The sequence below is a fragment of the Podospora pseudopauciseta genome (genome assembly GCF_035222475.1).
Source record: "Podospora pseudopauciseta strain CBS 411.78 chromosome 5 map unlocalized CBS411.78m_5, whole genome shotgun sequence".
NCBI classification, from domain to species: Eukaryota; Fungi; Ascomycota; class Sordariomycetes; order Sordariales; family Podosporaceae; genus Podospora; species Podospora pseudopauciseta.
In genome coordinates, this window is record NW_026946665.1 from 1,813,144 (window position 1) to 1,838,824 (window position 25,681).

General features: G+C 52.4%; 11 protein-coding genes and 2 non-coding genes across 13 annotated transcripts; 7 read left to right on the forward strand and 6 right to left on the reverse strand.

The window, feature by feature from the left end:
* Window positions 1–274: 274 nt before the first annotated feature.
* QC763_510775 (uncharacterized protein) lies at window positions 275–854 on the forward strand (the record flags this gene model as incomplete). Its single annotated transcript, XM_062913658.1, has 2 exons — window positions 275–497; window positions 583–854. 2 exons carry the CDS (start codon window positions 275–277, stop codon window positions 852–854), a joined length of 495 nt encoding a protein of 164 aa, XP_062765117.1.
* A 406-nt stretch (window positions 855–1,260) lies between these two features.
* QC763_510770 (uncharacterized protein) lies at window positions 1,261–1,881 on the forward strand (the record flags this gene model as incomplete). Its single annotated transcript, XM_062913657.1, has 1 exon — window positions 1,261–1,881. The coding sequence occupies one exon, from the start codon at window positions 1,261–1,263 to the stop codon at window positions 1,879–1,881; it is 621 nt and encodes a 206-aa protein (XP_062765118.1).
* Window positions 1,882–3,988: 2,107 nt separating this feature from the next.
* On the forward strand, window positions 3,989–4,069 carry QC763_0078110. The gene has a single exon. It is a non-coding gene; the product is annotated as a tRNA-Ser (tRNA).
* A 221-nt stretch (window positions 4,070–4,290) lies between these two features.
* Window positions 4,291–5,199, reverse strand: QC763_510760 (uncharacterized protein; the record flags this gene model as incomplete). Its single annotated transcript, XM_062913656.1, has 2 exons — window positions 4,291–4,717; window positions 4,785–5,199. The coding sequence occupies 2 exons, from the start codon at window positions 5,197–5,199 to the stop codon at window positions 4,431–4,433; spliced, it is 702 nt and encodes a 233-aa protein (XP_062765119.1). The 3' UTR covers window positions 4,291–4,430.
* A 1,592-nt stretch (window positions 5,200–6,791) lies between these two features.
* Window positions 6,792–7,607, reverse strand: QC763_510750 (uncharacterized protein; the record flags this gene model as incomplete). Its single annotated transcript, XM_062913655.1, has 1 exon — window positions 6,792–7,607. The coding sequence occupies one exon, from the start codon at window positions 7,605–7,607 to the stop codon at window positions 6,792–6,794; it is 816 nt and encodes a 271-aa protein (XP_062765120.1).
* Window positions 7,608–8,591: 984 nt separating this feature from the next.
* Window positions 8,592–9,186, reverse strand: QC763_510745 (uncharacterized protein; the record flags this gene model as incomplete). Its single annotated transcript, XM_062913654.1, has 2 exons — window positions 8,592–8,818; window positions 8,880–9,186. The coding sequence occupies 2 exons, from the start codon at window positions 9,184–9,186 to the stop codon at window positions 8,592–8,594; spliced, it is 534 nt and encodes a 177-aa protein (XP_062765121.1).
* Window positions 9,187–9,978: 792 nt separating this feature from the next.
* On the forward strand, window positions 9,979–10,986 carry QC763_510740 (uncharacterized protein; the record flags this gene model as incomplete). The annotated part of the gene is made up of 1 exon (XM_062913653.1): window positions 9,979–10,986. The coding sequence occupies one exon, from the start codon at window positions 9,979–9,981 to the stop codon at window positions 10,984–10,986; it is 1,008 nt and encodes a 335-aa protein (XP_062765122.1).
* Window positions 10,987–11,493: 507 nt separating this feature from the next.
* On the forward strand, window positions 11,494–13,050 carry QC763_510730 (uncharacterized protein; the record flags this gene model as incomplete). Its single annotated transcript, XM_062913652.1, has 1 exon — window positions 11,494–13,050. One exon carries the CDS (start codon window positions 11,494–11,496, stop codon window positions 13,048–13,050), a length of 1,557 nt encoding a protein of 518 aa, XP_062765123.1.
* Window positions 13,051–13,420: 370 nt separating this feature from the next.
* On the forward strand, window positions 13,421–15,010 carry QC763_510720 (uncharacterized protein; the record flags this gene model as incomplete). Its single annotated transcript, XM_062913651.1, has 1 exon — window positions 13,421–15,010. The coding sequence occupies one exon, from the start codon at window positions 13,421–13,423 to the stop codon at window positions 15,008–15,010; it is 1,590 nt and encodes a 529-aa protein (XP_062765124.1).
* A 496-nt stretch (window positions 15,011–15,506) lies between these two features.
* On the reverse strand, window positions 15,507–16,050 carry QC763_510715 (uncharacterized protein; the record flags this gene model as incomplete). Its single annotated transcript, XM_062913650.1, has 3 exons — window positions 15,912–16,050; window positions 15,682–15,849; window positions 15,507–15,615 (listed from the first exon to the last, which is right to left on the reverse strand). The coding sequence occupies exons 1-3, from the start codon at window positions 16,019–16,021 to the stop codon at window positions 15,507–15,509; spliced, it is 387 nt and encodes a 128-aa protein (XP_062765125.1). The 5' UTR covers window positions 16,022–16,050.
* Window positions 16,051–16,518: 468 nt separating this feature from the next.
* On the forward strand, window positions 16,519–16,621 carry QC763_0078190. The gene has a single exon. It is a non-coding gene; the product is annotated as a tRNA-Ala (tRNA).
* A 1,452-nt stretch (window positions 16,622–18,073) lies between these two features.
* QC763_510710 (uncharacterized protein) lies at window positions 18,074–20,151 on the reverse strand. The gene is made up of 3 exons (XM_062913649.1): window positions 18,743–20,151; window positions 18,498–18,683; window positions 18,074–18,446 (listed from the first exon to the last, which is right to left on the reverse strand). Exons 1-3 carry the CDS (start codon window positions 19,967–19,969, stop codon window positions 18,291–18,293), a joined length of 1,569 nt encoding a protein of 522 aa, XP_062765126.1. The 5' UTR covers window positions 19,970–20,151; the 3' UTR covers window positions 18,074–18,290.
* Window positions 20,152–22,425: 2,274 nt separating this feature from the next.
* QC763_510700 (uncharacterized protein) lies at window positions 22,426–24,499 on the reverse strand. Its single transcript, XM_062913648.1, has 4 exons — window positions 23,821–24,499; window positions 23,269–23,759; window positions 23,119–23,220; window positions 22,426–23,065 (listed from the first exon to the last, which is right to left on the reverse strand). The coding sequence occupies exons 1-4, from the start codon at window positions 24,028–24,030 to the stop codon at window positions 22,558–22,560; spliced, it is 1,311 nt and encodes a 436-aa protein (XP_062765127.1). The 5' UTR covers window positions 24,031–24,499; the 3' UTR covers window positions 22,426–22,557.
* Window positions 24,500–25,681: the final 1,182 nt, after the last annotated feature.

Genomic DNA, 25,681 nt, shown 5'->3' on the forward strand with positions numbered 1-25,681 from the left:
CGTGGACAAACAAAGTCATTGTTTCTGTGTGTTTCATCACGAAATGTGACGGGCCCTTGGAGAACCTTCTCGTCAAGTAAATGAAGGATGAACATGCGTCATATCTTTGTTGCATGTGACTAAGGCCTCATAAGTGCTTGCTGTGTTTACAAAATTCTTCTGAGTCTTTCCCGGGATGGTCTGGCAGCGTCTACTCTAACGGATTTTAGTTCCAATGTCTTGAAGGAAGGTTGTCACAGATTCATCTGATTATAAATACCACCGTCAAACACATATGATCTTCCTGCGACCGTCAAGACAATTCCCATCATACTATCTACTCAGTACTCGAGGACCATTACCGATAACCACACCCTTCTCAACACTTCCCTCTATCATCATGGAACCCTACAACAACAGCCCGTTCTGGGACATCGGCGTAGATGACCTCGCAAGCTACTGGAATGGTGGCCAAGACAAGACGTACGACCACCAAGACAACGGCAACGACAGCGACAGTGAGTTCAGCAGCAACTTCGGAGACAACATCGACTCGTGTCAGAAGAATAAGTGGTATGAAGTCCGGCTTGAGCATGACTCTAGAAGAATTCTGGCTCAATATCAAGACGATGACTCAGACGACGAGCCTGAAGGCGGCCAGTACGAGGATAACGAGGATGGCGACTGTCGAGGCTGCTGTGGTGACGAAGGGTGCCACTGTCAGTGTTGTGATCCGGACGATATGGAAGGTTGCCAATGCTGTGGGAGAAAGAGTTGTCATTGCCAGTGTTGCGATGGGGATGATGACGACGATGACTACGAGGATAGGTAGCTTTGGGGGTGCTGGTCGGGTAGCGGCTTCATGCATTAAGTAGGAAGAGAAACAACCATCATTTCTTGCAAACAAGTTCTTGGCTCAGAACAGGAGCTGATGTTCGCCCATGTCAAAAGTTGAACTCGGCGAGTAATGATCAGGTGACATAGTATAGTCAAAACCTTCCTCTTACATTTAATCCAATATCTCGCTTTTCATGGATAGATGTTCCTGAGTGTTTACCCCGCCTATGGCAATGACATGCAGTTGCCATTTGTCTTCCAGACTGCCCCTCCCTATCATCAGTCGTGCCTTTCTGTGCTTCTGTTTGCTTGCTACCCAATGAGTGACGTGATCAGACGTCGCCCATCATCCAGATCGCAGTAGATTTTACCATTCCCATACTCCTCAGCTCTCGTCCACGTCGCAACCACAGGATACAACACTCTGAAGACAGAAGCGACACAATGAGCGCACCCGCCGCCCCAAATGACAACAAAACTGAAAAGCCCGAGCGCGAACATGTCTACGCCGTCACCATACCCAGTCTTCAGTGGAAACGCGGCGAGGTAATCCCCACAGCCTTTGTCAATGGCACCCCGCAACTCCAAGCCAAGGTGAAGCAACATGCTCAAGAACTCGAAAAGCACGCCAATTTTCGCTTCAAGTTCCGGCCTTCTGAGCATGGCCCCGCCAGGATTACCATCGCCATGGATCCCCAGTTAGGCTCCTACTCAAAACTTGACACCCAGTCTCCCGTCGCTGCCTACAACAATCCCGACAATCCCACCATGAACTTGCGTATCGACGAGACAACACCAGATGCCGGGATTCGAAGAACCTGCATGCACGAGCTTCTTCACGCAATCGGGTTTGACCATGAGCACCAGTCACCAGCCGCCAACATTGAGTGGGATGAAGATGCTGTGTACGAGGAAATGGCCAAGAGCGGTTGGACACGTGAGAAGACTCAACAAGCGCAACGTGCAGCACTCAAGATTCGACCACGATTCAATCATGATGTACCCGATCCAAGAGAACCGGACAAGGAACGGGTTTTCCAACACTCGGAACACCATGCTTTTTGAGACTGACAAGTATTTTGCCCGTGAAGTGTACCCGTTCGATGACCTGCCGCCTCATGGCTTGCAGTGCGTAGTAGAATGTTCCTCCCCTGGGGCCTACGTCGAACAACATTCTCCGCAACCTGTTGCCGGTCATGATCAAATGTATGCCCGGCCGGACCAGTCTCCGTCAAGCACAGGATGCATCAACGGAGACGGTGCCGACTCAGGGGCGTATGAGTATCAGAGCATCCTGCAAGGAAATAAGTCGGAAGAGGATGTCGGAGACACGGTGCGCTATGACACGACTGGGTACTTTGAGGAGGTTATATCTGTCGCAGAGTCAGAACGGTAGCTTTTAGAGGATGAGGTTGGTAATGGAGGACATAATGTTGAGAGCCTTAACTACAATGCCGTGTGTGTATATCTGTACCCTTTATTGGGTGAAGGCTACCGATACGTAGTAATAGCGACCTTATAAAAACCTATTAAGGGATAAATATAGGCCGACTAATAATACTAATTAAAAATAATGTCTAGAACCTAGTTATGTTTTTTATTCCTTTATACTGTTATCATATTAATAAAGGTAAAAGCAATAACAGCTTTTATTGATGAATTTATCATTTATTTAAAGAACGAATATTAGTATATCGCAATACATAGATTTTAAAACTTATGTAATAATTGTTTTACCTGTGGGACCAAATATTTCCCAAGCTGTATGGCGAGTTCTTGGGTCAGAACACTTTCATCCGTCCAATAGACCCGGAGCAATGGTTCACTTATGATCATTCACGCGATATCGCGAAACCCACAGAGGAGCATAAGTGAATCCGCGCAGATATTCACCAGCGTGATAATCCCTGCAAAAAGCCACTCTCAAGAATTATATAAATACCAATTCCTCCAACCAGTCTTTCCACCCACTCTATCGCGATCACCACTCCCCACCAAGATACCAATCAACCTCATACATCGCATCACTTCCGAGTTAACCAGCCTCATCCCTTAACTGCAACATCGCCATCAAGATGCCCACCTCAAGCAAGACAAAGACCAAGATCAGGTGCAAGTGCCACTGCGCCTGCACAGCCGAGAGCAGCAAAGACTTTGGGCCGTACTGCTTCCAGTGCGTCAAGGAGCACGCAGCCAACGTCATCGATAACCGGCTAGCCGGCAGCAGGAACGAAAACCAGAACCTGGGAACCCACAAAGCTCCCAGTACCGACACGGTCTCTGTTATTCCGACGAGTTTACCCGAGTCATCAAGACAACAGGCGCGCGATCATTTTTTTCAAGAAGTCCCCTAAGGAGGATGAGTATGAACGAGGCCGGAAGAAGAGGGAGGATGGGGTTTTAGTACCGAATAATTGATCGGCTATGTAGGGGGGGTGGACTTGTAAGTACATTGTTACAAGGGAGGGGGTATTCTGTTGCTGACGCTGGGGGTGTAGGTTATGGCGGCGGGCCGTGGTGGCAATGGTGATCAAGGAACGAGGTATGGGGGGAGGCAAGACACTGGCTACACACGATGGAGGGATGATAATCGGAGGGGATTTCGGTATACAGGGCATAGTCAGGAGGGGGGGGAAGGGTCTGAGCATTAGCCGTCTGGACATTCCTTTTCATCGAGAGAGATCGACACAATGAACAAAGTGAAATCCCCACTGGAGCCACTTGTTCATCATGTCATGGTTGCCGTCTATGCAAACATGAACCTGATGATTTGACTTGCTGTGCAACCGTTAGTTATCCGCCTTGGTTTGACGACGAAACACACTTCTCAGTCAATGTTTGCAGTTAATATGAAGTGCAGCGGCCTCGCATTTCGATGGGCCTGGAAAAGATGCTGAGAAGCAATATGTTGGCAGGGTAACAGCAAGCGGTTAGCATCTCGAAGGCGGGCCACAGTAACTAGGTGACAGTGAACCACATAGACAACATATTAGGTTGTATATCTGTAAACACCATCCTACTCAACCCCCTGAAATTCTAACAGAGCTGCAAACCTATAAGTTCCATAAACAGGAAGACTAAAAGAAAAAAGTACCTCCAGATATGAGACGTGCAAGGCTGCATGAGAGCCATGCAGCATTGGACTTGTATACATTTGAAGTATGAGAAAAATCGTCACCTGCAGGATTCGAACCTACGCTCCCGAAGGAACAGCCTTAGCAGGGCTGCGTGTTAACCACTCCACCAAAGTGACCTAATGCTTTGTTGATATACTGCATGTGTGGGAATAGCTCTCAAGACGGCCAGCAGGGAACAGGCAGAGCTAAAGTAGCTGCGCGGCCCAGCGCCAAATTAAAAACTTTTGGCCTAATATCTATCATGTCATCAGTCGAATCGTGAGATTGTGGGTGTTGTCGAGCTGCATGAATAGCTAGTTTCACATCACATGATGGCAAAGGCGGCGAAAAGCAGTCAAGATACCATAATATGTCCTTCTATTCAGAAGCAAAGTATGTACGACGAAGAATATCCAAATGGTATATCTGCAACCCCCCTCAGCTTCACACCCCTCCCTTATTCCCCATCACACCAATCCACCTCTCACCACCCCGCATTTAGCAGCGGACGGGAGCAGGGCCAGGGTTGGTATAAGAGGTAGGTGTAGGCCAGTAAAGCTGGAACAGAATGCCAGGGTCGGTAGCCTTGTAAGCACCGGGGAAGGACACCAGCTGGCCGGTGTTGAGGGTGCCAGAGCCGCCCGTGACGGAGATCTGGGCGCAGGAGAGGTAGAGCTGGGCACCACCGACGCTGCCGGCCGAGTGGAGAGCGATGTGCTCAACACGGAGGAGGTACTCGCCGTTGGCGATGCAGCTGGGGATCTGGACCGAGACCTCAGTCTTGCCTGTTGGGTGAAAACAACCAGGTTAGTACCCTGTCTTTAACTGAGTTGCTGGCATCGAATAACTTACCATCGCTGGGCCACTTGATGGAACCTGTGCCGAGGCCGGAAGGACCATCCTGGTAGATCTTGAACCAGACAGCGCCCTTGCCGTCGAAGGTCTTGGCCGTCTTGCCGGCGGGGACCTTGGCCATGTAGAAGTGAAGAGGGCCGGGGTGGCCGACGGAGGAGCCGACCTGGAAGGTGACGGTGGAGCCGGCGGTGACGGCGAGGGTGTTGGGGGCACCGACGCCAGGGTCACGCTCGTAGCAGGTCATGAGGGGGGAGTTGACATCGGTGACCGGGCCGTTGGAGTAGTGGTTCTGAGTGATGCGGACGGTGTCCCATTGGGGCTGGGCAACACCGTTGTACTTGGTACCAGGGAAGGTGTAGTGGGCTTGAGCGCCAGCAGCGGCGAGGACCGCGAGGGTGGTGGAAGCCTTCATCTTGACGGTGGGGAATGAACCGTGAGTGAGATGAGAAATGTGATCGGCGGATGGCGGACCAAAAAATTCAGGAGATCGTCAGGGCGGTCGAGGCAGACCTTTATAGTTGGACGATCTCCCGGGTTGAGCCATGGCCATGCTCCCGCCCTGTCGATGATCGAGTCCAGAATCTCAGCCGACAGTCACATCAACCGGGTCAATGGAATATCCAGCCGATGGAGGACGTGAATTGTGGAGCAGGTAGCAGTGGGTGGCAGACATGTGGAGAGCTGTCGAAGATTCTGATGTGTGAAGCGAATCCATCGACCAGTCAGCCGGCGGCTAATAGATTGAAGTGAAATGGCGAGGGGCTGCGGGTTGACGTTGTGAACCCGGTTTTGGGATGGCACTGTGAGCCTGGGCCGTGGCGTTGCGGAGGTTGTAGTCATGCGTCTGGTAATTGCGCAATGCCGTTCTTGCTTGAATCGAGTGCCGGAGGAGAAGATTGTCAAGGGGGGCCATCAGCGTTACATGCGGCTTCTTCTCCCGAAACCTCTTACCCGTTCGGGCAACCCAACGACGAAACGGCTTGGCGATGGTATGCCAGTTTCCAAGCGGAACAAATGAGATTGGAGGATTTTCCCAGTTCTCGACACTGTTTCGGTACCAGGCCTTCCATGATTCCCATTCCGGGCCCTAGTCCGATGTCGATCGCCGACTACGCTGGCCGACACTACAGGCGCGGTACCGGCGACGTTGCGACGGTATATCGGGCAGACGGTGACTTGGCGGGCTGCCAGTCCTTGACCTGACAGACATAAGCCGGCTATCTCCCCGATAGATGCGGCTGGCGGTAGCTGCGCTGATCTCCTGCACGAATCCAAGCTTGATCCATCCTCGCGTGGTAGATATGTGTGGCTTGTAAGAGGATATTCAGGCTCCCGAGACAGAGCATTCGACGCCAAGTTCTAGCCGCCCAGTTCCAACGTTGCGCGGGCCTGTCATCCGATTGTCTCGCTCCCAAGAGTTTCAAAGTTCCCAAGCTGGAAGGTCTTGGAGGTTGGCGGTGTTGATCTGATGTCGATTCGTGAAGGCTAGGTATGTCGATCGAGATGCAAGTGGCCGCGCCATTGCAACCTGCGACGAGCTGGAGGCCGGGCGTTGGCAATATTTCGGGTTCTGGTTTCGAGTAGATGGGTACTAGCACGCGAGGAAGAAGGATAATCCTCGGGGTGTTTTGATGTTCACAAAGCAACATCAGAGTCTAGCAAAGATGGCGGAGTTGAAAGCTCTTCCAACCCTGGTGTCCCGTGTTGCCAACTGTGCCAGCCCCACATCGTGACTGCTGTCACTGGCAGTGAACCTGTGGCTTTGCACCATCCGGCTGACCTTCTCACACTGTCTGGGAGATGTCCTCCTTCTCAGTATTCTTGTTGCTGATCGTCAGCGCTGCGGGTGAATCTCGATAGCCACGGTCCTACTTACCCACACATCCCATCGTCGTTAGCCATCAGCCGCGCTCAAGTGTCACTCAACAATCAGCAACGAATTCGGAAGACAACAAATAAAATATTCGATTGAAGCTACAATGACCACCTCTCCCAACAACCCCCTTATGGATTTCCAGGCGACCCAACATCCAAGTTGGCATCGAAAGTGATGGAGCTGTGCTTCGCCCGTCCAATATTCCCAGCGAAAGTCGCGTCTTTGAAGCCGATAGTGGCCTTACCAAAGTCATGCGCAAACAACTTGTCCCTGATAGCAAGCGAAGGGAAGCCATTATACGACACCAATGCACCCCTGAACCACACGCCCTTGTGGTTCTCAATGTTGTCATCGCTGGCATCGGCAAAGCGGAAGCAGTGAGTGCTAACCCCGTCCTTGTGATAGACAATCTTGGGGTGGTCTCCATCCCATCTAACCTGGCTGGCAGCCTTGATCTCATACTCCCCGTGCTGTGAGACGCCGACATACTCGGCCTGGTTGGTGCTTTGCCTCACCCACACGGCAATGTGCTCCCAATCGTGGGTGTGGCCGGGGTCAATAAAGTTGGCGATGGCGACGTCCTTCTCGAAGTAATACCCGTACAGGTAGATGCACCAGCCGTTGTTGCACCGCTGGCGGGAGTAGACGTTGTTGTTGTCAAGGTCGGAGAGGTCGCGACAGTTGGAAGAGTAGCCGGTCCAATTGTGGGGGAGACCCTCCACGATGTTGCCCTGGGCGTCGATGGCAGGGACGTTGTAGCATCCATCGGTGTCAAAGTCCAGAGAGGGTTGCCATTTGAGGTCATTGGCTGTGGCTCTCTGGGGGAGAGCCGTTGGGGGGGCCGCGGCACGGTAGGAAATGATGGCGGGTGGTGCTGCCAAGGCGGCCCACGGGGCAAGTGCCGCTGTCAGGAACAGGGCGGGGGAAGTGAGGGTGGGGATCATCTTGATATCGGCCGGAGTTGGGCGGGCAAAAGAGCGACTGCCGATGATGATGGAGGTGGAAGGACGCCATCGTTGGAACGGGATGCGCTGGCCATCTTATATCATCACGTCGGCGATGGTGCAGTAGCTGGTTACCTGGAAGGAATGAAGGAATGTCATCTCGGCGGAAGAGAGTTGCCTTTTTCAGATGACCCCTTGTCGGCCACGAGTAGCAACGATGTGCCAATGCACTGCTTTCCCATTGATATTCCCCTATCATGAGGGGCCTACTGAGCATCGCATTGGCTGAGTCCGAGTTCGTTCAGGGGTATTGACGCGGGGAAGCATATGCTCCAACGCCATTGCATGAGCAAACAGGTGTGAGGGCGGATTGTGGGCTACAATTGGAAGTTGGAAAGTTCCAATCAGCGTCCAACCGTTGCATTTTGAAGGTATATGTTGCACTGTGCCAGCCAATGATGAGGAGCAACGCGGCAATGTGACCTGGCCAGGGGGCCGTAGCGTACCCATCAAGCTGGCCTACAGGAGCCGACCGGCCAATATGTAGCCAATCCATCGTCAAAGCCGAGCACATGATTTTATACAGAGTACCTAATCCTGGTAAGAACACCGGGATCGGCCGCGCTTCTACAGATGCTCTTTTGCATCTTCATACAAGGCATCTTTACGGCTGTCTCAAGTCATACTTTGCACGTGAATCATTCCTGGATCAAAAGAAGAGAATAACTATCTTGCGCAATCTCACTTGCAAGGATCTAAATTGCAGGTGGCACTTGGGTATCGCAGAGTCAACACACTTTTTCCAGCGCGATGAGAGCATTCCTCTGACAGAGACAATGGTGGTACAAGGCAACCAGTCCCTAAGCCATTTGTATGATTACTAACTATCCGTACCTAGACTCCTCTCTAAGCCGATGGAACAAAAACAATGCCTGCCTACCATCCGGTGGTGGGTTAAGGAGCACAACTACGAACTTTGAACGATTAGGCCACCCGGATATTGGCGGGCTTTGCTGCAATGCCCTTGACCCTGGTGAGGTCGGTTCCGGTCAGGGTGAAGGTGGGCTTTCCCTTGATCTTCTGATAGTACGTCGCGAATTCGGCGTTTCCATCAATGTAGTCACCAGCGGCCGGGCCCCTGGTTTCTCTCATCTCCTTCTCGCTCTCCTTGCGTCTGGCTGTGGGAGCAGTGACCTTGGCGGGGGTGAAGGCTGGCAAAGTTAGCATCACGGAAAATGGGCCATTTCAATGAGGGGAAGACTAGGTACGTACTTCCAGCGAGCATTGTCTTGACCCAGGCGTGATCGACGAGATTCTGGTCGGCTGGGGCAACGCGGCTTTGCTTCTTGTCTGCCCACAGTTTCCCGGCCTGCTTCTCCTTGAGGGCATCCGCCGGGTCAAAGAATACCTCAATGTTGTAGCCGACAAACTTGTCCTCCCAGAACCGACCGGACTCACCCTTGACCCTGGAGAGCTCAGGGGGGAGGTTGATCTTGTCGGGCGTGTTAGTCTTGGGAACACCAATGATTCTGCCGGCGAAAAAGTGCACCAGTTCGTGGGCAATGGTTAAGCTCCCCATGAGAAGATGCTTTTCGAGGTTCTTCATGTTGGATGCCGTTGGGCTAGTGGCTGCCGCTTCGGCGGCAAGGCCGACGTACTCCATCATCTGGACACAGAACGGGTAAGCTTCATATGGTTTTGTTGTCAATCAGAACAAGGGGTGACTTACCGCCTTGTCAAGGAAAAGGTAAGCGGCTAGCTTGGGGTTGTATGCAGTCCCTGGCTTGACGTTCCATGTCTGGCGTCTGGTGACAGCCCGTCCAGGAACACGAGTGCTCAACAGCAAGTTGGGGAAGTCGCTGCGAAGTGCTTTCAGAAACGTATCGACGAAGGCTGCATCAACGCTATCTTTGGTGACTGCCCAATCCTTCCGGTGTCTGGCCGGAACAACCTTTAGGATCGGCGAAACTTGCTAGCTGCTGTTCCACCGGGCGCAGACTGCCGTCTAGCCAATAGCTTCGCGGACTCAAGTGATATAATGCGGGATTGTGGGGATTCTTTTGGACCTCAACGACAGTTCAACCCCGGCTTTGGTCCCTACGGTGCATACCCGGTAACCAGGGCATGAAGGGGAGGCGGGCGGCCATGTGCTGGGCCGTTGGGGATGTGGGCTGGAGGCAGCGCTTCTAGGCCAATAAAACTTAGGTACAACTGTAACGAACCGACACCACCACCAACAACAACAACAGAATTTCCAGTCTCCTCTCTCCCCATCAACTCTTCTCATCGAGAATAGCACACACATCACACAAAGTTATTCACAATCACAAACAAACCCTTTTCGACAATTGGATACCGATACCGTACGACAATGGATGACATTACCAAGACCCTGACGCAGCTTGCTCGAAAAGCACGCGATGCTCGTGTTCCATATAACAACGGCAACTCCGAACACTATGCAATGTTCAGCGGCGCCATATCCAACGTTCTATCCACTGAGATCGCACTTTTCACCTATGCCCAGATCATTGATGGATTACCCACCGACGAAGTGGCTTACGATCGACGATCGCCTGGTCTTCATGGTGACCATCCCATCGAGCACCATGTCGACCTTTGCCCCGGCGCCCTGGAAAGAGCTCGCGAGTTTCGTCAAAGCTTCGACCCAGCCATTCTCTCATTTGACCCCAAACTGCTCAAATCGTACCGAAGAGCAGCGGTGGGCTCGAAGGAATTCAATACGAGGTTGATTGAACTTGTCGCGGCCGCCATCCATGAAATCGCAGTCATTCTGTTTCAACTCGGCCTCCGGCTGCATCAAGGCGACGTCGACGCAATCGTCCAGTGGAAGGAAGATGATGAAGACGTTCCCCCCCGAGCAACTATCTTCAACCACCCCTACTATCTCGACGACGATGTCTACCCTGATGGGGTAGCCGATGTTGTCGGATACTGGGCTGAAGATCGTATTCTCGGCGGCGTGACGGTGTTTGACCGGCGCGCCGAAGAAGCCACTCCAGAACAGCCACCAAATGTATACTTTCTTTCCTGTCGCAGGCGCCACACGGATCGCTACTGGCAGCTACTTGACCAGCAGCAGCAGGACCTGGTCGACTTCTTTCTTGGCAAGAGTGCATCATGTCCCCTTCCCACACTCTGTACCGACGACAACACTGTGAGAATTGATGAGCAATTTGCCATCATCCAGCATCATGTGTACCGCGACATATGGGAGCGTAAACCGCCAACCCGACAGCATTTACGGTTCCTTGCAAACCGGCCACAAAACGCGGGGGATTGCCCTGAGCACGCGGCGCTGATCGAGTCGATTAAGCGCCAATGGGGCGATGACCTCGAGCCCGAGACAAAGGAGTAGGTAGACACAACACTAGACGGATCTATGTCAGATAAAAGCCAGATTCTATAGCTTCGATCGGGGAACACTAAAATGATAACACCAGATACTTGGCAAACATGGGAGAGCTTCGGGGAGGAGTAAGATTTTCATGCGTTATTTGCCGTCAGCAGCTGACATCAGCTCCACCTGACAACCAGCTGCAGCCAGGGCTCGCCGACCGGCAGTTCAAGCTAGCTCCAGCTGATAAGAGCGATAAGCCCCAGACGCCAAGAGATCCACGCACCGAAAATCCGGCTAATTCCGGCGTTGCTACTGTTCCAGGGAATCTGGGACTTTTGAGATTCCAGTTGCATTCTGTGCATTCTGTGCATTCCCAGCGGCCGCCAACGCTGACGCAGCCCAACGACTGCCAAGACCACGTTTAACGACCATCACGACTTGTATATTCGATGAGACCTTCAAGTTATCTCTGAAACAAGACCCTTTCCACTCTAAAAAGACAATGCCATTCATCCCATCACCACCATGACACAACCAACAAACTCCAACAGCAAAAAGCCCCCAGGCAACAACAACGACTCATCTCACCACATCGCATCCTCCCTCTTCCCCAGCCCATCCCTCGCCAACAACAGCCCCTTAATCCACAACCCAGACTACACCCACCTACCCACCCTCCCAGACGGCGTAACCCTCCAACCACCAGGAAAACTCCCCACCACCAACGCAGCAACCGGCGCCTCGGCCGCCGGCGTCCGCGCCCTCACCTCCCAGGCCATCGCCTTCTACTTCCGCGCCCCGGTGAAAGCCTTTTTTCGGACCAGGGTCGATTACCTAGCCTATGCCCGGGCGATCCAAGAACAGCAGCTCGCCGCTTACCTCGCCTCCTCCAACCCTACGTCGTCTAATGCCGCCTGGGGCTGGTTTAAGGGCCGTTTGAGGGGGAGCACACCCGGCTTGATTGCCTCAGCAGTGAGATATCATGGGTGGAGGGTGGTGCCTGATCAGGTGTTGCCGCCTTTGATTGCAAATGTCGGGGTGGGAGCGGTGCTGTACACGAGTTACCTCCAGATTTTGGGACGGCTTCACCCGGAAAGCGCGCTGGCGAGTAAAAGGGTTTATCCGCCTCCGTCGCCGGGGGAGACGTTTACCGCGGGGCTGTTGGCGGGGGGGATACAGAGTTTTGTGGCTGCGCCGTTGGATGCTGTGCAGGCCAGGTATGACTTGGGGGTTGGGGGGGCGGGGATGACGGGGAGTGGGACTACCATGGGGGGTGGGACGAAGGTGGTGGTGGTGGAGGGAGGTGGGAATGGGAATGGAAACAAGGGGGCAAGGATTGCCCGGCCCAGGAGCATGTGGACTTTTAGTCGGGAAAAGCTTGCCGAGATTGGACCGAGGGGGATATTCGCTGGGTGGGGGTTGAGTTTGGTGAAGGATAGTATGGGGAGTGCGGTGTTCTTCAGTTTGTTTGAGTGGATTAAGGCGCAGGGGTACTATGGGTTTGTGGGGTGGTATTATGGGAGTTTGGAAGAGGACGCGATTGTGCTGTTGTCGCAGCGGAGACCGGCGGGGCTGGATGGCAAGGTTGGTTCGAGGAGGGACAGGCTTACGGGAGAGGTGGAGAGAGAGGATGATGGGGAGCTGAGAATGCCTGCTATTATTCGACCTCATTATGCTATTGAGCCAGCGTTTTTGTTGCTTGCTGGCATGGGGGCATCGGTAGCGCAGCAGGTGGTTCTTCATCCGCTGGGTCACATTCAGGTGGAGCATTGGGAAAGGCTCGAGGCGTTGGATGCCAAGGCTAGGAAGCTTAAATCAACTGAAGGGGGAAGCTCGAGAAGAATGTTCAAGGCTTATAGGGATGCATACAGGGTTACATGGGGAGAATGCGCTGCGGAGGCCAAGACGGCCGGGCTGAGCATGCGACAGTGGTTGTACCGAGGGTTCTGGTGGAACACCATCAGACAAGTTCCAAGCACATCGGCCGGCCTGATCATCTTTGAGCTTGTCCGAAGAAAATATGGTCTTGGCGGCGACCAGGTCAAGATCAATAGGGATGGATACGATATTTTGTTGACGTAAGCGCAACTATTCAGAATCAACAGGTTGCCGGTTAGCTCAAACGCTGCCACGCTTTAGACAACTCGACTCGGTTAACCTGGCTCAGCAGTGCTATTTGTTTTGTCCGGAGCACGGTTGCTTCACTGTTGGTTGTTCCATTGTGAGCCTCTTCCGCATTTGGACGTTGTCTTTGACACGGCTCAAAGACCCTTTCCGAAACAATGCCACTACCACTTGTCTTGTGCCGTGCTTTTCTTCGGACAATGCACACCCCCAGTATTTGACTGACATAGAACGGCTCTATCAACTGGACGTTCTTTTTGCTTTTTCTTCTCACATCTCAAATCCTTATTTGGTAGATACCGGGATTACTTTTTACGACGCTGTAAACATGCCTCGCCCCAAACGCGCCCCCAAGGCCACCTCCAAGGCTACCTCCAGCCCCTACCCACCCAGTGTCTCGGGGTCCGCCAAGTCCGTCACCACTATACCCTCAGCCGGAAATCGTAAAATTCAGGAGGCCCTTGCCAAGCGCCTCGAAGAAGTCGAGGATCAGTTCCGCGCAGATTACGTCGAAATGGTCAATAAAACATACGAAGAGATGAGCGAGGCCAAAAAGGGCCCAATCCGATGGCCCCGAGAAAAGGGGTGGGAGCCTCGGTTGCGTGAAGGCTTTGAGGATATCAATACAGAGAGTTATCTTCAACGAGGGTTTCCAGTAGAGGAAATCGACAGGGTGATGGCCAAGTCAGCGGTGCCTGTAGGTCCTGTTCCTCCTCCTCCGCCGCCGCCTGTTCCCCCTCTGCCGCTTGCTACCCCAGCATATGTTGCCCCCGGAGCTCCCGGTTGGAACCCACTGGGGAATTTTTCGCGGCTATCAGCCGAGATTCGCATCATGATATATGATGAGATCTTTCCCGCGGGGCGGCGTGTTCAGCGGCTTCAAAGGCATGCCCCTGGACAGCCTGATCGTTATGGTTTGTCACTCCGCCCCGCGCCACCTTGGATAAGTATCATCCTGGCGTCGTCGGTTCTGCGCGATGAAGCTCTGGCCGTCCTGTATTCCAGGAACAATGTCATAATCCACGCCAACCTGCTGGATGAGTCACTACGAGATCCGATCGATACTTTCCCGCTGGTTTTCAGAAACACGGCAAAGCGGCTCACGTTCGCTTGGGACTATGCTGACAGCGATGCCGTCAAACTTGGCAGGCAACCCGGCATCAACTTCCCGCCGGGGTGGACAACCAGGCGGTCCAGACAGCAGCGGGGGCTCCCTCGCAACCAGCCGGTCGACCCGCGACAGCCCTACCCGATGGGGCAGTGGTACGGAAAGGTGGCCAAGCACACCATCACGGTTGACGGGCAATACCAGCAGACGATCACCATCTTCAGCGACTTCCCCAATACGCGGCCCCTGTGCTTGGATGCCTGGCTGCCCATCTTCAACAAGGTGGATGCGGTCGACTACTGGCACTATTTCGACTGCCACATCGCCAGGGAGTTCAGCCGGTCCCAACTGTGGTGGAAGTACTCGTTCCAGGCCAACGATCCCCATGCGAGAGGGGTCGGTAGCACAAACATGATGTCGAATCAACCCTTCATCTTGCCCCAGGTCGCGAATCCGCCCCTGCCGAGGGGCATCCCGCTCAAGACGCGGGCCGAGAAGCAGCTTCTCCAGCAGCTTCTGGAAAATGGCGCGTTCTACTACGACATGCAGCGGTTGGTCAACAACCCGCACTGGCTTCACTTGCAAGCTTTTGACTTGAGGTGGGGGCCGATAATCGTTCCCAATGATCATGACACGCTCTTCTGGATGTGGCAAATGCGCCAGGCGGAGCAGCTGATAGTTGAGACGCACATGTTGGATCCTAGGAATTGGGATCCCGACTTCCAGACTCGGGTAAATGTCGGTGTGGTTTTCCCGCCGCCTGTGATACCCAGGACGGGGAAGGGTTCGAGGGCGTTTAGGTTGGATTAAGCATGGGAGATAGATGTATTAGGAGTTTTTATTCTCGAATTCTCAGTTCGTTGTGCTTTGTTATTTTAACTTTGCCCGCATCAGGCAGCGCATTATGATCGTCGTTCCAGAAAACGTAGGCGCCTACCGAGATGTCTATTAACTATCCTTTCAAGTATAGTTCAGGGCACCCTGTTTCCGTTGACTTCACGCCGGAATTCAATCGAGGCATGCCTCAGAAATGATACTACGATGAGCACTGTATCAGGTAAGAGCAGAAACATCACCGCAGCCAGAAACAGTGAAAAACCCCCCGCCCCCCCAACAGGGAAAGCATTCTTCAATTTTGTCTCATCAACCTCATCATAAACAGTCAAAACCTGCAGGTCCAACAGAAGTAAAAAAGAAAAAAGCCCCGTCGAGCTTGAAACGAGTGTCATGAATCGAATCCTCCACCTCTCAACAAATCACCACCAACCCCCTGATTTCACCCCTCCCCCAGGACCCTCCTAGATGCTTAGTTGCACCGGAAAGAGTTAATTCTATCATTCCAGCCAACAGTCACCAAGTTTGCGATGCCAGGGAAGGTGATCGGGCCGAACGACGGGCCGGTGCAGCCGTTGTTGCTGTAGGGTAGGTTCTCATGTCAACATTGATCACAACCTTCCGTGATAGTAAAAAAAGGGACTTACTCCCAAATGGTGCAAGTCAACCCGCTGTCAGGCCCAAAGGAAGAGATGACGTTGGGCCAGCCGTTGCCGAGGGTGAGGCACTGCCCTCGGACGACGATGAGGTGCTCGGAGCGGCCGCCCCAGTTGATGTCCTGGGTGACGAAGACGCCGAGGGATTGGCGCTTTTCGCTGTTGAGAGGATGGGTGGTTAGTTGTTTTAGATGGGAAAGGCGGGGTGGGTGGTGGCTTACAGGTCAACGGGGGTCTGGGGAGCGGCCTCGGGGGAGGCTTCAGGGGCAGGGGCGGCGACGGTAAGGCCGGCCATGGTGACGATGGCGAGAATGGTGGTGAGGAATTGCATTTTGAAGGTGTGAAAGGTGGTTGTGCTTTTGGTGGAAGTTAGTGTTGATGGTGATGATGGTGATGAGGAATTGTGAGGGGAAAGGAGGAGCGAGAAGGGGTGATTTATACTTTTTCTGTTGGTATATCAAGGCTTTCAGATACCATACCGCTTACAGTTTTAACTCTAGTTTCAGGTTCTGTCCCCGTAGCCTGAGGGATTGGAGTTTGGCAGGTGACAAAGTTTTCATACGGAATAGTGGACTGGGTGGGTGAGAGTCTGACTGCAGATGCGACTGTTGATGATGTTTATTGCTACCCAATGAGCTTACACGAGAGGTCTTGTTGTTTTCTTGTCTTATTCTAGACAGGAAACACCCGTTGAGTATTCTTACCAAGCCGGCTGGTTCATAAAGGAGTCGTCGGAAGCATCCTGGCTCTACTACCTAGGTACATAGGGTCTGTGTTGATGCACCTTGGGCATCCATCTCCACTCACTCGAGTCAGGAGACAAAACAAGGGCGTGTGGCTCAGTTGGTAGAGCGTTCGCTTAGCATACTCAACCTTAATACAAGGATCATTTGTATGCGAAAGGTCCTGGGTTCGATTCCCAGCTCGTCCAAACATCGTGATTCTATCTCGACAATGTCTTTTTCTCATTTCATGTTTTGTGTTCATCAGATCAGCTGACGCTTGAGAGACACTATAGGCTTTGCGAAGGTTGATGGATTCGATGTTAGAACCCCTAGGTGTTGGTAACACTAGGACCAATAACGTCGCAGCCATGTAAGATCATAAGCCTCGTGGCACAGCCCCCATTGAACACTCGGAAGCTGACACATGCATCTACATACTTCCCCGACCAAGACTTTCGAAGCGAGCCAATCGAGTTTGCTGACTGAAGTTTTGGTGAAGAGGCCTTTCGAGAACATGGCGGGATCAGTTTCACTATTTCTCTTTTGGTGAAACTTCTAGATTAAGGCTTTGTAGTGGACATGCGCTGACCGTGGTCCTCTTCCATGCATCTCACCTTCCAACATGCTCCCCAAACAAACACATAAAGACCCGAGCCCGCACAGCGCCCTTGTAGCACGAACCCCAATTCCAATCCTGTGATCAGCTGATACATTGCATCAGGCTTGGGCTTGGCTTCCATTTTTCAATTTCAGAGTGTACGAAGCTAGTCATCTTGAGTTCGAACTCGCCGGGGAAAGCACCTCGTCTGCGTCGTGAAACCGGAGAAGTACCTACCAATGCGTGGTCCACTGAAATGCCAAGGATTACTGTATCATTGAGGCCTATGGCACAGGACAACTTAAATTGCTCAATGCGATCAGTAATACTAGTATAACTTTTTGCTTGGCCACTGAGAGATTTCACAAGGGGCCAGTCAGTCATGCAGTTGTACCTTGGTCGAGCCCCTTTCTCGCGGTCCTGCTGTGACACCCCAACCCCGCATCAAGAAGCGTCATACATGTAAGTTAGCAGCCTAATCAACAGTATCTGGGAACTTACCCCAGGATCGGGAGCCCATGCATGTAAAGGTCCCAGAATGCCACATGACACCCTCAATGCAACAGAGAGGCGGTAAGATCAATGTCCGCAGCGGAGGTTTGTCAAGCAAATTACTCGGAGTAGGTAATGACAACCTACACTCATCACGGAGTGCTCTAATAAACAACATCAATAACAGTAGCAAGTGTGAATACAGAACAAAATACTGAGCAGCAAAGACGGTTGAAATCTCACTCGACGAACCCATAAAGCCTAGTTACCGTAGGAACACCTAGGAAACCTCGAATGGTGGTCTGATTCGGAAGCTCGGGGAGGATCTTACCAACCCAGCCGTAATTTTGCGGGTCTTTTGAACAAAAACCGGAGACTCCCTTTGCTGGTCAGCATCCTTGGTGGCTCATATTGTTTTGGGTCTTGTGGTGTGTGCTGCCCTTTTGTCAACCCAATCCGCCACACTGATTGGAAAGCGTCAAAGCACTTACGAGCCTTGCACACCCCCCATGATCTTATTAGCATGACAAACGATGGTAAACAAACTCGCCGGTTCAGACTAGTCTTGTATGAAAAACGAATCTTGATTCAATAGCTGTCTTGTCTTTGTAGACGTTGTTATTGAAGATGGCGGTGAAGACCAGCTACAAAGTCTAGTACTGTCCATCATGTATCTTGTGGGGCCGTCTGGATGTCTTTTAAAAGCTGCTGACTTAGAAAGTCTCTCAAAATACTCCCCCCTCACCTCTGTTTGCAGCTGCCTGTCTCCGTCCGTTTGACTGCATTCAAGCTGATTTTCGGACATACTCAACGGGACCAGCATATCGGAGTCGACCTCTAACAATATAATACACCACGCTGAAGACAACCACGGTCCCATACACAAGAATGCTCCAGTTCATCATCTCTAGCGTTGGTTCTGGCACCGGCGGGAAGAATGTCTGCGTCAAGATTAGCTTCTACCCACTGACCTAAGGCCGGTGGCCTCTTACCATGATGAAGGTGAACACCAGAAATGAAACACTGAGCACATTAATGACCAAACCTGTCCGGCCTAGATCAAAGCTCCGCGGCAGCAGCGGCTCATGTCGAATGCGCTTCACCGCGATGCAGCCACACGAGATGGCATACGACGAAAGCAACGCACCCACCCCAAGACTGGTGAGGATGTTGAACGCCTATCATCCAAGTCAGTAGTGCCCCCCTCCGACCAGGCCCAGGACACGGGAAAGCTCACCACGGTGCTCCCTATATTGATCAACGACAACAACACAGCAAACACATACGACGCCCCCAGCGCATTCAACGGCAGCCCTAACCGCGGATGCACCTTGGCAAACCACCCTGAGAACGGCACGCCCCTGTCCCTCGCAAACGCCCACAGCTGCCGACTGCTCGTCGCAATGTTATTCACCACCCCGCACGAGGCCATGATTATCATGATACACGTCATCGCCGTCACACCGCCGTAACTCCCCACGGCGTTGTAAAATACCTGGATGAACGGCATCATTGTTGGGGTCTGTAGCACACTCTCCAAATCCCCGAGAACCATGCAATAGGTAACCACCATGACGAACCCTGACACACCGTTAAGAAGTGCTGTGGCTATCATGGCCCGCGGGAGGGATTTACTCGCATCCTGCAGCTCCTCCGCCATGTGCGTAGCTGAGTCCGGCCCAAGGAGACTGAATATAGGGGAGAGAATCCCCACCAGGCAGGAAAGCCCGGTGTTTCCCCATCCTCCCCCGTCGGCAAAGGTGAAGAAGACGTCGTGAGCGGGTTGCAGTTTTGGACCCATTGTCCACAGGGGAATCAGCACTGCGAGAAAGCCGGCCGTGTGCAGCACAAGAGCGAGAGTTTCCAACAGCGGTAGGGCGCGGTAGAGGAGGGTGTTGAGAACCATGCAGACGGTCAAAATGGCGATGACCAGCAGCGTGAGATGCCACCGCTCAGGAACATACGAAGGGTTGTTGAGAATAACCAACCCCTGGATCTGCTGCGCCAGAAGGAAACAAATCGCCGGGTTGCCGACCTGCCATCCTAGCACGCTTAACCAACCGACAATGAAACTGAGGAAACGCTGCGAGGATCGGGGGGCGAACTCGCTGACCCAGTGGTACTGTCCTCCTGTTGTGGGCGCCATGGAGGCCATTTCTGCCATGGTGAGGATGGCGAGGAAGAGACCGAGGAAGGCGCCGAAGTAGACCCAGATCACGCCGCCGGTGCCGCCGTTGACGAGGCCGAAGACGCTGACGTTGAGTTCTGTTTCCCAGGTTTGCATGAGGACCATGGTGAAGCCGAAGATGGAGAAGAAGCGGAAGTTGCGGTGGAGTTGGGGGGTTTTGCCCATGCGGTACATGTCGGCTTTATCGAGGGGGGTGCTGCCGTCGGCGATGGTAAAGGGGAGGCCATCGGGAATTTCGCCGGCTTCGCTGTCGGCGGGGGATTTGGTGTCGGTCATTATGATGGATGAGAGCTAGGTTTACCTGAGGTGTTAGCTGGAGGGAAACATCTGTTGGGATGAGCTGGAGTGCAGGAAGGAGATGGTATGATATACGACGGCACACGCAAAGCACCGTGCTGCTTCTACTACCGGTAGTTGGAGATAGGCGTGTTACAGTGCAGTCCTCGGATTGATTGAAGTGCGATCTGTACCACCACTATTCAGCTCTCCGCGAATCAAACTCCTGGCTCAGTGCTGTACATTGCAGCCTGCTGTGTTCCATATGCGGCATGGATGAATAATCACAGTGTTGGGCTTTCAATAGTGTCGCCTCGCTGCAATGTATGTGCTCTCGGATTTGATGCTTAGTGGTCGTTCTGCGGCTTTGAGTGGTTCCAAATGGTTTTGTGTAACAACAGCTTTACCCCAACAACTTCACGCGCCATAGTATTTGGCCATGCCGTGAGAAAGATGCAGAAACTATCGAACTTGCTCCGAGTCAACGGAGGCGTCGAGGAGAAACGAGTAACAAGTACCTGTACCCGCGCGGGACTCGAAGTCAGACTTCCAAGGCAAAGAAAGGGTGGCGCCAGGTGCTATATTGCTGGGCTGTCGACTTTGGTAATGCCCTCCCTCATGCTTTTCTTTTGTTCGAACAGGATGCTGCTAGTTGTGAGTAGCTAAAGAACACCCTAAAGCCCAGGTAAGACCCTCTGAGTTCTTCAACTAACAAACCTCGAGGACATTCCACTAAATCGACCTGTATCCAGGGCATTAGCGGAGACCTCAGCCATCATGCTGTTTACGAACAGAAACCTGAGGAATAGGGTGGGCGATGATGAGCCAGTGTGAAAGTATCTTCGTCCGGAAACTGTCTGTTTGCTTCGGACTAACCCAACAACTCTTCATGATAAGGGTAAGTGACCGTTCAGTATGACAAACGACGGGTTTCATCACAATGCCGACCTCCCACGATTGTGGCATTGGGCGTGGGTTGTGTCAGAATAGCCAATTGGGTCCACTGTTGAGGAATTAATATCTTGGTAGTGGGACCTGTGGGTTCGGCCTTTTTCCAGCCACCTGGGCAACTCACCTTCGTGCAACAACAGAATTGACACCTTTTTGGACCCCATATACGATTTGACAGGTTGCCATTCCCGTTTACCTTTTCCTCAAAGAGAATGGTGGTATCTTGGCTCTTGGCGGTAGCATCAAGAAGCGAGACTTTGGCGGCCTCAGCAAGCTGTTGATCTTGGCAGGGCAGGGCGTGATCAACGACACAGCGGCTGGAGTTAATCTCAATTTGATGTTGCTAATGGATCTCTGTGGAAGGGATAATGTGTGCTTCTCAGGGGGAGCATAAGGTTTCACATTGCCATCCAAATCAAGCACCACCAGAGACTTATAGCTATGAATATTAACTAACATGTGTAAATGCGAGGGCGGGTGGCTTGCATACTGCCACTTGCAAATACATGCTGGGCACATATACGGGTCCAACAGAGATGTGTGGCTGTGCCTCTGATTTCAAGGGCGGAACAGCACCGCGCCTAGACAACGTGCAGGGATAACTAGCAGCACTGCTAAGCAAAATCGGGTGTAGCACTGCGATGGGAAGCTCTTTCGACTTTATGACTCCATGATCAGAGAGATGTATAAGATTGCAGTGATTGCCCCAGGATGAAACAGTGTCATTCCCAAGATCATTACACCCTCAAGGCACAAGAAGGGCTTCAAAGTCTCAGTCGGCAACCTTTCTTCACAATCGTCCTCTCAACCGATACGTATTGTTTGACAAAAACAAAAGACCATCAAGATGCACACCCCAATCATCATTCTCACCTCTCTCATGGCGCTCACAATCAACGCCCAATCCCACCCCATGATCACACCCGCTCCGGCCCCTATAGCCCGCCGCCAGGACAACAGCGTTGATGAAGACGCCGACTGTTTGTCCTCTTTGGGGTATGTGCCTACCTTACTTATTGAGAGCACACTCTTTGCCGTCAATTGTTTACCTAACTAACCTCTCGCCAGTCACTACGTCTCCTGCCTGAACATAGCCATGTCGCCCGATCCCTGCATGAAGAGCGCCCACATCCACGGCGACATTGAGTGCGGCTGCAAACAGGCCTCGAGCATCTATGGGTGTTATACCTCATTTTGCACGCCCGGCCCTCGTGCCACCGACTTCGCCAGTGTTGTCGATGAGTGTGGTATCCCGTATGGTGGGGCTGCACCTACAGAGAGCCCCGATGATGATGACGATGATGATGATAATGATGATGATGAATGGAATGTTTCGGATAACGAGGATGGGCCTACCCGGACAGGAGGGGGTGTTGTTCCTACAGAGACTCCTAGTTCTGCTGAGTCGTTGAAGGCTGGTGTTTGGGGGTTGGTGGCGATTGGGGCTGTTGTAGGGATGTTGGTTTAGGTGGTGATTTCTAGCGATACCCGGCGTTGAGGAGTTGTGGAAGAAGCTTTGTTTTTAATTGAGTGTAGCGCACTCCTCTCTTCGTACACACAAACTTCTTGATTCATATTACACACCCAGCGCCAAAGACGCCTTAACAATGGTACAACCCGGGTATCCCCCCTTCACTTCACTTCTCAACCCTAAACTCAGTCGTCTTCACAATCCCCCTCAACCCCCCCTCCTCGCCTCTCAAACCTGCAGGCAATATCAAATCCCTCTCATCATCACTCCCCTGTCCCTTATCAGCCACCCCAACCCCGCCCTGAACAATCGTCTCTGTCTCCCCCCCACTCGTAATCTTGGTGCTTCTGACCGGGGGTGAGCGGACGTACTCCATGTGCAACGCTGTGGCATAATTTCCCCACTTCCCTCTCTTCTCCCCTGTTAAGAGCTCAATAAACTGTCGTTCTTCGAGGTCAAGCTCGGTGTTTTGTCGGAGGTAAGCGGCTCGAATGCCGTTGATGCTCGTGTCTCGTCCCGGGTGGCGCGAGTGGAGTGGTAATCGATCGAGAGCCTTGCCGGCGCGGTAGTAGTTTGCTTCGCGGTAGGCGATGGGGGAGAGGCGGAGAAAGCGGCCGAGGAGGGGGCGGAGGGTAGGGGCGCAGGCGGCGATGATGCCTATGTCTAGTTGAAGACTGTTGAAGTGTTAGCAGATGATGAATAAGGGGATGAAAGGAGGTGGACTCACGAGCCGAAGAAGGGGGCGTAGGGATAGAATGTGCCGTCGGTGTTGTTGACGTAGGCGATGATGTAGATTCCTTTCGCTATCCCCAGACCAACAGCGCTACCACTCCGTCAGTTCCTAGAGCTGTGACATAGAGGATGGAGGATAGCTTACAAGTACCCGCCACTCAGAATAGCAATCAAATAAATCCGAAGCCTCCTCTGCAGCTGCAGGCTCCAAATGAGTGGAACCGGCAGCGTGGCAAATGACAGGTCGGTAAAGATGTTGCATGCCGTGTTAAACAGTCCGAAATTCCTATACATGACCTTTCCATAACACTTTGGCTTGATGTCCGGATTCCACTGTCCTGAAACCGGTTGACATCTCGTCATGAAGGTGATGAAGGCGAACAATGTGTAGAAGACGGTGAACGTGATCAGGCCCCAGAGTATCCATTTGTACCACTTTCCCCTGCTGAGGCGTAACAGCGAGAGGGCGATTGAGATTTTGAGGAAGCCAAAAGCAAAGGAGGCTTCAATGACGGATTGGAAGAACTGAGCTTCGAGTAGGATCTTCCATCTGTCTCGTGGGATGGTGTCGGTGTGTTGGCCGTAGCCATTGTGGCAGCCTACTATCCAGGCGGCGAGACCTCCTATGCCGCAGAGCTGTGCTTGTCAGCCTCTGTCAAAAAGAGGACAGAATAAAAGAAGCGGCTATAGCACCTACCACGGCCAACACCATAAAGATATCATCCTTCCCAAACGACCTCACCACGATCGCCCTTGTGTAGAACCGGACGAGCGCCGTGCAGAAAGCGAGACTCCAAATGACGCAGACGACAGCGATAAATACGTTCGAGTTACTCTCTGCGGCGCGGATGGGGTCGATCTTTTGCCCTGTGATGGTGACCTCTGCGTCGTCGTCCGACGATGACATGACGATGGTCGCAGTTGAGATGAACGGTGATGATAGTCCTTTATGGCGACGTCGTGTGCCAGGCGAAGCTAAAGCCTTGCAGCAGAAGCATCACCTCGATGCAGCGCTGGCAAGAGACGGGGCGATGACACCAAACGATGCCAGGGTCCCAGAAATCCAAGACAGGGGAAAAGGAAAGAAACGCAAGCAGGGGAAAAGGCTGGGGTTGACCGACTGTTAATGCTATGGAAGAGCGGCCCTCGGTTGGGGCACCGACCAAGCGACGGCAGGCCACCCAAACGAAAGTCCATTCATCCATCCGCTCCCATACTGTCTCGACACCATCTCGCTGCTTGTTTTCCTCTTGTTGGTTGGGCATCGGAAAGCTTTGCATGCGTCTTCACGTCGGGCCCATTTTCGGCACTGCTCCGCAATAAATTCTAGATTGGAAATCTGGGGAAACACAACGTTGACGGTTGCTTGATGGAGTCGTGCATTGGAAGAGGGGGCACCATTTGACCAGTCAGTGGTCTTGGTACCGCTCACTCTCCGATCCCCTGCCCGATTCGTGTGGAAATATCAATCAAGCAATCATTAAACAACTTTCAAGCTATCTTGGCGGTCTTCAAATGACAAACTCTTGGTCGGGAATGTGCCGGCACTGGCATCTCCTCTTTGGCTTGTCCAATGAATGGGGGTGGAGGGGGTGTGTTTTGGCTAAAGTCAACAGGTGTTTGCCCCCCTTTTTGGCTGTCCCAGCTCGTGCAAAGTTCGCAGTGCAAAAGGTACGGCCTCCGCCATGATTGCATTCTGGATATCAGTTTCATTCTTTAGAAAATACACTGATTCAAGGTACCGGACCTACGTACTGACATCAGCGTGCGTTCTTCGCGTCGTATGTTTGAACAGGGCATATGCCAGCACCTTACTGCTTTCTGGTTTGTATTAGCAGTCTGCCTAGGTTCCTGTGCACCATTTGTCTCTTGAAGTTCCGAGTGCTGACTGTACATGTACCCAGCCCAATCAGCCAGCTTGCAAGCTGCCCAATTTGAACACGGCGGAGGAGGTTGGAGCTATGACCATTTCTTGGGTGGTAAAGTGCCGTGAATTACTACCGTCGCACTGAACCAAACATAGGCCCAAAGTTCCGGATCTCGGATAGAGACGATATAGAGAGGTGACTGGACAAGTCTGACGTGCAAATGCCGTCTGACACTGTGACCTCAGCAGGGGCTTGAGCGCGAGTGTGTCTCTGTTCCACCTACGAACTAACTCAAACTCGTTCACCTTCCTGCAAGCACCTGAGAGGGCGGATGGAGAGCCTGATTTGCCAAAATGAGTAAGATCTTTCTGCTAAAAGATGTCAAACTGCATTCGTTGCTGTGGGGCATCCCAATTCTCAAAAAGATGTATCTCTTCAGAACACCCTTACCTATTTATTGACATTTTCGGCCTCGACTTCAAGAAATGAGAGGCTCCTCTGAATCTGAGAACTGCTTTTTGATCAAAGGCTCTTTCCGAGTTCCACCCATCGTGGATCAGTAGTTTTATAGCACTGGTAAATTCAAAGGAACTAGATCAGAGCCGATCATGGGGTCGTGAATATCAACCCACTGTCTCTTCATCGATATCCCTGGGAACCTCCCAGACACTCGCGTATGATATTTGCTGC